Below are 12,154 nucleotides of genomic sequence, written 5' to 3' on the forward strand. Positions count from 1 at the left end.
TAATTTTTATTTTAAATTTTTTAAATTTTTTTATTTTAAATATTTTATTTTATTTTATAGGAATATTTTTAATATTTTAATTTTCATAAAAATATTTTAATATTTTTATTTTAATATTTTGATATTTTAATTGTAAATATTTTGATTTTCGGAATATTTTTAATATTCTTAATATTTTAATTTTCGGAATATTTTTAATATTTTATTTTTTGGAATATTTTTAATATTTTAATTTTAAAATATTTTTAATATTTTTAATGTTTATACAGGCCTACAAAATGAATTAACAGAAAAATTAATTGACATAGAATTTATTTGAAAAAAAATTATTCAAAAAAATTACTTAAAAACAATTAATTGAAAAAAAAATCATTTTTTTATTTGAATATTTTAAAAATAGTTTGGTTATGACTGTTAATCAAAAATACAGATATCGAGTTATGAGTTGTGTATTTGATTATCAATTATAGGTTGAATTAAGTTTTGAAAACTATTTTGAAAACTCATCACCAAACAAATTTTCTTATTTCACACGTCACATCAAACTTTCAAAACTCAATTCCACATACAATTCAAAACTCAATTCAACACTCTATTCAAAAATTATAACCAAACAAATTTTCTACACTTAAATCATAATTCCACAACTCACAAACTTAAAATACAACTCATACTCTCAAATCATATTTACAAAATTCTACCAAACACAACTAAATTTCTTTACGTTTCTCTCTAATTTTTTTCATTTTTCTCCACTTAAATTGTCTAAACAAATAAAAACAAAACGCATATCTATTAATTTTTAATTTTTATTTTTTTATCTCCAAATCACTCCATCCAAACATATCCATCCAAACATAGTGTAAGTTATGTCGGTAAATTCACAAGATCTCAACTGTTCATCAAATAATCGTCCTGAGATCTCTACCGTTCAAAACCTCGAAATCGCTTCGCAATCCCAGACATGCATGTCATCTTTCTAGTATACAACAAACATCAACATTCGCTCCTGAAATCATCAGAATCTGAAAAGCGATACTCCTTTTGTAAGCTCCTCAAATCTCTTCTCCATTTTGTTCACCATTCGTGAAGTTCAATCCATTTTTATTTTTTAAAAATTTTTATAGCACAATTTCAAACTTTCTAATCGTCTTTGTTTTTCTCTGTTTTGCTCGGAAAATCGTGGTTCCAGTTCGGTGAAATCAATCAAATTCTTGGCTTTTCTTGCTCTGTTTAAGTGATCCAGGATCAAGAGGGAAACACAGGTTGCGATTGCCTTTGCAATAACCGGAGTGTTGTATTGGTTAGTATCTTTCCTCACAAATCGAATGCTCTAGGGTTTGTTTCTATTTTTTTTTTGTTTTTATTTTTATGCATTTCTATTTATGAAACCTGAAAAGTACTTCCAAAATGCTATTCAATGGGGCTTTATTCACTTGCTACACTTGTCATTGGGTGATGATATTCTTCACAGGCCCGGCCCTAAGATTTCCGAGGCCCAAAGCCGATAATCAATTAATAAATTTCTGGGTCCTTTACATTTTTTTTTCATTGAATGAAAAAAAAAAAAAAATTGAAAGTAAAGGGCAAAAGATTTGTGTCAAAATCACAAAAAAATACTTAGGTGTGTTTGGTAACGTTTACGTTTTTAGTTTATATTTACAAAAGTTTTATAAATTAGTTTTTGTTTATTTTTTGTTTATTTTTCGAAAAACATAAGCTACAAACGCGTTTGGTAATTGACAAAATATTTTAAAAAAATTTAAAATATAAAAAAGAGTGAGAAATGACAAGCGGTGGCGGAAGACGGTGGTAGAAAGTGGTGACGGTGGGTGGTGGGTAACTGGTGGTGGCGGGTGGGTGGGTGGTGGTGGGTGGGTGGGTGAGTGGGTGACGGTGGCGAGTGGTGGGTGGTGGCGAGTGGGTGGTGGTGGTGGCGGGTGGTGGTGACAGGTGGATGGCGGGTGGCGGGTGGCGGGTGGGTGGGTGGTGGTGGCGGGTTGGTTGGTGGGTGGGTGGGTGGGTGGGTGACGGTGGCGGGTGCTGGGTGGTAGCGAGTGGGTGGTGGTGGCGGGTGGCGGGTGGCAGGTGGTGATGGGTGGTGGCGGGTGGGTGGGTGGGTGACGGTGGCAGGTGGTGGGTGGTAGCAAGTGGGTGGCGGTGGCAGGTGGGTGGCGGATGGCGGCGGTGGCAGGTGATGTTGGGTGGTGGCGGGTAGGTAGCGAGTGGTGGTGGTGGTGGTGGTGGTGGGTGAGTGGGTGACGGTGGCGGGTGGTAGGTGGTAGCAAGTGAGTGTGATGGGTGGCGGCGGATAAGTAGCGGGTGGTGGTGGTGGGTAGGTGGGTGGGTGACGGTGGCGGGTGGTAGCAAGTGGGTGGTGGTGATGGTGGTGGTGGTAGTCGGTGGTGGTGGCAGGTGGGTGGCGGGTGGGTGGTAAGTGGCTGGTGGTGGTGGGTGGCTGGTGGTGGCAGGTGGGTGGTGAGTGGTGGTGGCAAGTAGGTGGCGGGGGGTGGTGGTGGCGGCGGGTAGTGGATGGTAGTGGCGGGTGGTGGGTGGTAGCGGATGGATGGCAGGTAGGTGGTGGTAGTGGTGGCTAGGGGTAGATGGTGGTGGCGAGTGGGTGGTGACTTGTGGTGGCTGGTGGCTGGTGGTGACTGGTGGTGAGTGGTAGTGGCAGGTGGTGGTAGGTGGTAGGTGGGTGGTGAGTGGTGGTGGCAGGTGGTGGTAGCAGGTGGGTGGTAGGTGGTGGCCGTGGTGGCGGCGGAAGACGGTGGTGGAAAATGGTGGCGGGTAGTAGCTAGTGTTGGGTGGTAAAAAAAAAAAAAACTGAAACTCAAAATGAAAACATATTTTTTGTGTTTTCATTTTTTGGCTAAATTTATAAACTGAGACCATTGATTTATAAATCAAAAATTTTACCAAACAAGTTTTTATTTAAGTTTTTAAAATTTTTGTAAATATAAACGGAAAACTGAAGACGTAAGTATTACCAAACGACACCTAGCAATACAGTACAATAACTAATAAGTCTCACTCTTCTTGTATTTTTAGTACAAATAAATTAATCATACTTGCATAATCTAATTTTTTTGTAAAATCATTTTCAATGAAGAACAAAGCTAATTATTTTAAATGGGCCTTCCAATTTTTTAATGGATTAATTTATTTTAAGTTAATTTGGGCCTTCCTTAATTTTTTTTGGACTTAAAATTTATTTAATATATTAGTCTAAACTATAATAAGAGAGACCTCTTTTTTGGGTCTATTTTCAATGGATAACAATACTAATTTTTTTTTAATGGTCTTTCAATTTTTTAATGGGTTAATTTATTTTAAGTTAGTTTGGGCATTTTTTAATTTTTTTAGATTTAAAACATACCTAATATATTACACTAAATTATAATAAGAGGGGCCCCTTGTTAAAGTCTATTTTGAAGGGCCCTAGGCCTTGGCCTTGTGGCCTATGCCCCAGGGCCGGCCCTGATTCTTCATCTAAATGGACAAAAGTTGAGTTAGCCTCGAAAATTAGAGTTTGTTTCTTTTGCAAAGTCGGCTTGCAAATTATCTATAAAGATACTCACAATATTTAAGTAGTACTTCCTTTGCTTTGACAATGTATTAGTCAGGCCACGTCAGTTCTGAAGCCACTGATCCGGGATCGAGCATTGTTTAACTTGTATCCTTCTAAAATGAGGGAAAACTTGTCTTGAAATTGTTCCATTATGCTTGGATATACTTGGAGTTATCTTTTATAATCCTTACATAATAGTTAATGGAAGGCACAAAATATGAGTTGACTATTGATTGTGGATGCAGGATTTTCTCTCATATTTTTCGATCAAGTGTGAGTTTCGACAACGGTTGATCTAGTATGGGCGACCCGACCAATGTAAGATCCTACTTCAAATTGTTTTTTCCCTTTTAGTGTTTCCAGAGTCGGCTAATCTTTCTAAGGATTATTTCTTCATTTTTGATACTCATGGAGTATGCTATGCAGTGGGGCTAACCTGCTGCTTCGGTAATTTTGTCTAATCATATATTTCAAATGCAGGGTTTTGATGAAAGTAGTCAGCAGACTGATGTTGGTATGCTTTTCTTTTCCCCACAATGTCCATTTCTTCTTGTCACATTCTGCAGGATTTCGACAATACAAAATTAGCATTTTGTCAGTGTTATTGTGGTTAAATTTTGTTGACTTTTATACAGTGGCACCTAACTTTCTGTTTTAGCTGCTTTACTGCCTCTCTTTACTCTGATACTAATAGTTGGCACATGGAATGTCTGTTCAAAAGCTAACCCAAGGATTTAGACTAATGCCTTCCTTTCTCCCCTCCTGTATAATCTAGAAAATAAACAATAGTAATTGAGAGAGTATTTTACAAATGTATACTTATGCGTTTTATGTATAAATAATTTGTATAATCATGGGTAGAGAAGCAAAAAATACTTCACCCTATTAATCCTTTTTTATTATTGTGTGGCATAGCATTTTGTAGGGGCCATTACTTGGTATGCAATGGTACAAGTTTAGGCTGCCAAGCATAATAGCACGGGTTAAAGTGTGAGAGTAGCAATTTTGTGCATGTTATGTCAAAGGTTAGGTCTATAGCTAGTCTACCACTCCCAGTACCGTCGATTTTAGAGGACCACTCTCTGGAAATGGCCTTTGAATGTCATAGTGTTTTGTGCATGGAAAAGTGACTGTACGTTGCGGAACTATGGCTTCCTAGATTCATATTCTCCTCTTCTATTCATCCCTCTGTCTCATCATGATATTGAAACAAATTATCAGTAGTATCAACCAAAAGATTGATTTATATTTTCAATTTTTTTCTTCTTTTTCGGGTGAGAGAAAATATATGGTTTACTAATGCTGGCTAATGTGTGTTTTGGATTCATTTGCAGGAGTAGTGATATGTAGTGGAAGAGAAATTTTATTGCAGGTAAAATGCCAATGATGGCCTGCTTTATTTTCCTGAAAAAAAGGTTGAAGTTCACCTAGGTCAATATTTCGATTTTTTTTTGACTCATTGAGTTGGAGTGGCGTTTACTATGTTTAGGATTTTCTAAGTTAATTGGAAAAAGAAGATGAAGCTATGGATTCTTTGAGCTTATAGAAGGCTGTGGTTACATTCAGTTTCATCATAGTAGATTTTACTTCTTAATTCTCCAGCCTGGCACTGACTCTTAAGTTTGTTTGTACAGCTGACTGATGATTTTCTTGACAGGCTTTCAATTGGGAGTCTCATAAACATGATTGGTGGGAAAATTTAGAGAACAAGGTTCCTGATGTTGCAATATCTGGGTTTACATCAGCATGGTTACCACCAGCAACTCATTCATGTTCACCTGAAGGTCAGAAGAAAATTTCACTTCAGAACTTGAACTGATTTTTTATTTTTCTACCTAATAGGTCTATTTTTGGTCCTTTCTTTTCCACTTCAGGATACCTTCCTCAAAATCTGTATTCTCTAGATTCTTCATATGGCTCTGAACTACAGTTAAAAGCTTTACTTCAAAAGATGAAGCAATTCAAAGTTAGAGCAATGGCTGACATAGTCATCAATCACCGCGTTGGGACTACCATAGGGCATGGTGGAACGTATAACCGTTATGATGGAATTCCGTTGCCATGGGATGAACATGCTGTGACTTGTTGTACTGGTGGATTGGTAAGGATAGCGATCGTGTAGTCAACTTATTTTCAGCCTCACTACATGGAAATTTTGGATTTTAGAGATGCTATCCTCTTTAATTTGCATGCAAGTTGCTTCGCAGTCTTAGAAAATTCTAATTTAAAATTAATTCTCATAAAATTCTAATATTCTTCAAATTGTAATAGAAATGCTTCCCTTCTGTTCTTTTTAAGTGTATAACCTGTGTAATTGATTTACTAGTTTGAGTTTCTCCAAAGAATCTTAGAATGCACTCAAATGAATTTCCAACATATCTCGTCTTGATGTTCATGCATGTTTACTCATTATCTTAGAGTTTGTAGAAGGCATATTAACCAGCTGTGCCACCTTTCCCAGCCTTAATTTAATAGATGTTATGCCCAAGCAGTGACAAAGAAAGGAGCCTCAGGAGTTGGGCTTGGCAAACATTTAAGAAATTTGGATAAAAACATAAGAAAGCCAACACATCGCATATTATGGATTTTAAACAGTAGGGAGTCAGAATTATCTGTAACCTAGTTGCCTGTGGATGCATAAACTAGTCCAAAATTTATGTAGTGTTGCATATCTATGATAGTATAATTAGCTCGCTTTTCATGAACTTTTGTGGTAGATGTCCCTAAGCAACTGGTGTTGCTAAGCGCTCTGTTTGTGCGTGTCCATAAGCAGTAAGTTTGTTGGCTCTTATGAGATAAAATTTTGACCTGGATCCTCAAGCTACAAAGACTAAACTGTTTGACCTGGAAACTGTCGTGTGTCTAGGTTTTTTCCCCCCCTAATTTTACCGACCTTATTTAAAATTATTTACTGATGATGTAAATGAAATTGCCACTGGTCAAGTAGGTTTCTATTCGAATGATGTCATTGGAGGCACACATAGTTTGTCCCATGGGTTGATATTAAAATATGTTAACTACTTCATTTTCTATATTGTGTAGCTTAGCATCCTCATCCATATCAGTGCAATTGATTAATTTTTTAAACACCCATTACCAACACCCTCCCCCCTTCTCCATGTGTGTGCATGCATTGTCTGTGTGTGCATGTGAAAACACAAGTAAAGGGTGGTTAGACTTATTCCGATGCATGACTTGGCCATAAAATCTAGTCTTTTGTTGTTATTGATGTTTATACATGTTAATCTCACCTTCCAGGGTAATAAAAGCAGTGGGGACAACTTCGATGGGGTTCCAAATATTGATCATACCCAGGACTTTGTCCGAAAAGACATTATTGGGTGGCTAAAATGGCTACGCAATACAGTTGGCTTCCAAGATTTCCGTTTTGATTTTGCAAGAGGGTAATTTTATTGGATTTTTTTCTTTGCTTTCTTCTTTTTGGGAAGTGCTATGACCTAGCCCTGCCAATGCAAAGTGCTGTTTTACACGACACTCAATGCAGACCTAAGCTTTGGCATTATTCTCATGAAATGGCTGTCTTATATGTTATCGAAATCGATGTTGTCATGCTTGGCAGCCCAGACTTTTTCGTGGCACCAAGTAATAATGGCCCCTGTTCTTTTTATTTGTTACTTCTGTCTTCATAAAGATTCAACTCACCATTCATCTCAATCTTTTGTTTAGTTATTCAGCAAAATATGTGAAGGAATACATTGAAGGTGCAAAGCCTGTATTTTCTGTTGGCGAATATTGGGATTCTTGCAATTACAATGGTCAGATCTTGGACTGCAACCAAGGTATTATATGTTTCTTACTATTGTTATGACCAATTCTATGGGTAGCATAATTATGAAGTAAAATGTTAGCTGAACTTCAAGTTGATAATTCTAATTGTGTCAGAACAAATTAGAACCATTTTAAAAAAAAAAAAAAAAAAGCAATGCCAAGAGGTTGCTTGTGATTGTGGCATGCAGCTTGTCATGGTAAATAGATATTTCTTCTTTTCTTTTCTTTTTTTCCCGGGTATTCTATGTGAACTAGTAACTCTTATGGTCGCACTTACTGAGATGACCGTTATATCTCCCTTCTCAGCAAAGCAAAGTGGCTATATTCATCACACTAATTTTGAGAGCACCACATTAGTTGGCTTGGTTTTTTAACTGTCTTTTTGTGATGAACATTTGTTTCCCTTTGTCATTTGTGTTTGGCATGTTAGATTTGTTATTCCCTTTCTTTTATTCTTCCACTTTAACACATGAATTCAAAACTTCATCCTTTTTGCTTTTTCTTCTATATATTATGTCTTTATCCATTAACTGGAGATTGCAGCATTACTGTCAGAATAGAGATGGTCCACACTTCCTCATTACTTGGCAACATCTAGCTTACACCAATTGATTAGAAGCATCCATGACATTGTTTTTACCAGCTGGATAGATTTGATATTATTTTGCTCAGTTCTCTGTTCTATAATAAGTTTTCATGAGTTGAAGAGTAGTTCATTTTGTTATTTAGGAAAAATCCTTAGATTTTGATAAGACATTTTTGGTTTTCATCTAGAAGAAACTCTTATTCATATATATATATATATATAACATTCACTTCTGGTCATTAATTCTACATGCAGATGGTCATAGGCAACGGATTGTCAATTGGATTGATGGCACAGGGCAGCTTTCAACTGCATTTGACTTCACAACAAAGGGAATTCTTCAGGTATTTTCTAGAGTGAGTTTGCAGAGACAAATCTATATTTTCCTCCATAAAAAACAGAGTATGTGGTAAGCATATGCTTACGTTGGTAATAATGCTATCCTATGAGTTATCTCTTCAATCTTATCTTGGCTACTCATCTCAACGTACCAGTGTTATTGATCATCCATGTTGAAGCACTCTGCCATGTTCCTTTGTTGTAGCTGTCTTAATGATAATTTTATATCTTGTTCATAATTCAGTTGTCTTGTCAATATATTGGCGGCTGGCTCTTTCACTGAACCGGGTCTGTCTTTTAACATTCATCAATGTATCAAACTATGCAGGAAGCTGTAAAGGGGGAATTATGGCGTCTCCGTGATCCACAAGGGAAACCCCCAGGAGCGATGGGATTGTGGCCTTCAAGGGCTGTCACTTTCATTGACAACCATGATACAGGCTCAACTCAGGTACTAATTTTCTGGATTATTTGTAAAACAGTTGGGTACAGATGAATCTGAGAGCATTGCAGGGTTCATTCTTCTTGTCTGAATTCACACACTGCATCTATGAGTATTCATGCCTGTATTTTGATGGTTCGATCTGATTTAACTCGACAGTAACATTGTTTCACCTTTATGAACTCACTTTTGTAAAAATAATAGGCTTTCAGAAGAAAAGAGATCTCTCTCTTAACATTTATCAACTTTTTTTCTTTTTCTTTTTTTTAATCTTTTAAAATTGTAGATTGCTTTGAAATGGATAGCTAGTTGATAAACGATGCGATTATATGGTATCATCTGTCTAGTCAAAATTCCACTGAATAATTTTTTGGGAGATTTATTTATAAGTCTTTTTTCAGACACTTATGGTAGGTTAAGTCTTGTGTAATTTCTTATAGAGCCTCAAGTCCTATTTAGATAGGAATGTATTCCACAAGATCCTACATAAACGTAACGTGACGTGACACGTTCATAAACGTGACGTGACACTTACATAAACGTAACGTAACGTGACACCTACATGAACGGAACGTAACGTAACGTAACGTAACGTGACACCTACATAAACGTAACGTAACGTGACACCTACATAAACGTAACGTAACTTGTCACGGTACGTTTCGCAAACTTAATGAGTTTTTATTTTTTTTAAATTGAATGTGAAAATGTTGCTGGTTTATGTTGGTGTCACGTTACGTTTCATATAAATATGATCTATGGTAACATTCCATTTCTTATATAAGAAATTGAATGTTGCCATAGATCATAGGTGTCACATTACGTTTATGTAGTTGTCACGTTACGTTATGTAGTTGTCACGTTACGTTATGTTTCTGTAGATATTATAGGAAATTGAATGTTATCATAGAGAATAGGTGTTACGTTATGTTTATGTAGATATGATCTATGGTATATAGGAAATTGTATGTTACCATAGATCATAGGTGTCACGTTACGTTTATGTAGGTGTCACGTTACGTTTATGTTTATATAGATATGATTTGTGGTAACATTCAATTTCTTATATATGGTTTTACTATTATTTATGATATTAACAACTAATATTGAGGGTAAATGTGTCAACAAACTTCCCACAGGATTTACGGGAACATAGGTTTTTTAGTAGGACCATATGTAGCATAAGTCTCCATAATAGGACTTATAAATAATTTTACCTAATTTTTTTGGGTTAAATTTTTTAATGCTGGACTTGAATCCCCTTATACTTGTTTAGCATAAAAGTAACTCTAACATATGTTCTTGAATCAAAGCTTGTAGTCCTTAAGCAGTAGCCAGCCACTTACTGATCATGGTTTTTCAACTCTTGCAGGCTCATTGGCCCTTTCCCTCGCATCATATTATGGAGGTACTCAAATTTTTTTTTGTTGGATTCGATCCCATACATAACCAAAAATACTCTTTTGAGTTTGTTTGACGAAGCTAAGTTACTAATAAAATTGAAAGATTTTTTTTTTTTTTTTTTTAAACAGAAAATTGAAAGATGTTGCTAGCACTAAGTAGCACTGACACTTCTATTCTAACTTTTTCTGGTTGTGCTTTAGAAAGTGGCCCACCAGTCGAGTGGCACGGGTCACAGTGAAAAGGGTGGTATTATAAGCCTTTTTATGTACTGGTCCATTGATGACATTTGATTATTGAATAATGAAACTGAATTGTAATGAGAGAGGCTTAGGTTTTCCGGATGAATAGCTCCATTTGGCGTTACGGAGGATAGGAAATGTATGAATTGTTGTTTTGTTGCATCATGTTAGATGAATGAGACTTCTTTAGCTGTATAGTTTTCCTGTAAAACAATTTGAATTTTTACGAAAACAGATTGCTTAATTTCCCAGTGATCATACAAGCATCATGGAAAGTATTTGGACATGCTTTATGAAATCACTATCGAGACTTTTCACTATAAGAAATGTAGCTGAAAATCTCTTCAATTTGTAGAACACTTCCTGTCTTTTGGCTATCTACTTATGATTTCTGACACCATTGTCACTGTCCAGGGCTATGCATACATACTCACACACCCAGGAATACCGACAGTTTTTTATGACCATTTTTATGATTGGGATAATGCCATTCACGACGAAATTGTGAAGCTGGTATGTGTGTTAATTTCTACCATTTTAATTGAATTCAATGTCTTCTTGACTCAAGCTGCTGTAAGATTATTGAGTAAACATGCAGATGGACATTAGGAAGCATCAAGACATCCACAGCCGATCATCTATTAGGATTATTGAAGCCCAGCCAAATCTTTACTCTGCAATTATTGGGGAGAAATTGAGCATGAAGATCGGAGATGGTTCATGGTGTCCATCTGGCAGGGAGTGGTCGCTAGTGACTTCTGGCCACGGATATGCAGTATGGCACAAGTAATGCAATTTTTGCTTTTATTTTCTTTTTTCAATTTATGTATTTATTTTGGTTAGTTTCCTACATGTATAGAATAAAATTTAGTTTCAATAAAGATCTTGATCTTTAATTTTGCTTGGGAGGTTAGTTTGTGAGCTTGTATTATTTATATTAATAAAAAATTTAACATACATGAAACACATTATACGGTTAATAAGAGTTTGTATTATTTTGTGAGCTTGTTATGCTGGTACGAGCTTGAGTAACTTTGACACAGCTCAAGTTAGACTTGAACAATCTCTTAACCAATCCGAAGTTGGTTGCTTCCCTACTTAGGCCTACCGTAAGTCCGCCACCTGATCCATAGATAGAGGCACGTGGTGTTGAAGTATTCTTTCATGCCATTTATTATTTAATGTTTGTCTCGTTGTTTTGTGATTTTTCAAAACAGTATTACTGAGAAAAATCTAAAATTCTCAAATCTAGAAAATTAGTAAGAAAAATGAATCAATGGCCTACTGTCATTGTGGTGTGATTCACATGTTACTAATTTTAAATTTACATTACGAGTTCATTTTCAAAATGAAATTCAACATACATTTTTACAGTTCTTTGAACTAATGACGAAGTACCAAGTTGAATAATTTTACTGGAAAGAGATTTAGACCCACATCACCAGTCATAAAATCCATCGTCAATCGACCTAATGATTCATGTCTTGAAACTCAGAACACAAGAACGCCTCCCCCACCACCACCACCACATCTTTCATTCTTTTTTCCCCCTTTTTCTCTTGAACCAAACAACAAAACCCAATACCACTCTCTCTCTCTCTCTCTCTCACGTGACACACACTGTTCCAGGATTCATCATCCATCATTGAAAAGCACTTTCACTTCATTTTTCTATACCAAAAAATCTCTATCTTCCTTCTTCTTTATTCCTTACTCCAATCAATAATCTTCTTTAGCTTTATCCGACGTTCTCTCTCTCTACCTGTGGTCAAAAGTCAAGATGA

At 36.1% G+C, this 12,154-nt stretch overlaps 1 protein-coding gene across 1 annotated transcript; it reads left to right on the forward strand.

Annotated features, from left to right (window-relative positions):
- The first annotated feature begins 807 nt into the window (after positions 1-807).
- On the forward strand, positions 808-11,376 carry LOC114270617 (putative alpha-amylase 2). Its single transcript, XM_028212139.2, has 14 exons — positions 808-1,046; positions 1,193-1,303; positions 3,817-3,889; positions 4,052-4,085; positions 4,906-4,943; positions 5,229-5,355; positions 5,446-5,672; positions 6,830-6,975; positions 7,259-7,371; positions 8,202-8,290; positions 8,614-8,736; positions 10,100-10,135; positions 10,785-10,883; positions 10,969-11,376. Exons 3-14 carry the CDS (start codon positions 3,872-3,874, stop codon positions 11,158-11,160), a joined length of 1,242 nt encoding a protein of 413 aa, XP_028067940.2. The 5' UTR covers positions 808-1,046; positions 1,193-1,303; positions 3,817-3,871; the 3' UTR covers positions 11,161-11,376.
- Positions 11,377-12,154: the final 778 nt, after the last annotated feature.

Source organism: Camellia sinensis, chromosome 3 (genome assembly GCF_055761805.1).
Source record: "Camellia sinensis isolate YWXY chromosome 3, ASM5576180v1, whole genome shotgun sequence".
Classification (NCBI taxonomy): Eukaryota; Viridiplantae; Streptophyta; class Magnoliopsida; order Ericales; family Theaceae; genus Camellia; species Camellia sinensis.

Coding starts and splice junctions, on each gene's coding strand:
- LOC114270617 (XM_028212139.2), top strand. Junction 7,372..8,201: donor GATCTTGGACTGCAACCAAG/GTATTATATGTT, acceptor TTCTACATGCAG/ATGGTCATAGGCAACGGATT. Junction 8,737..10,099: donor ATGATACAGGCTCAACTCAG/GTACTAATTTTC, acceptor CAACTCTTGCAG/GCTCATTGGCCCTTTCCCTC.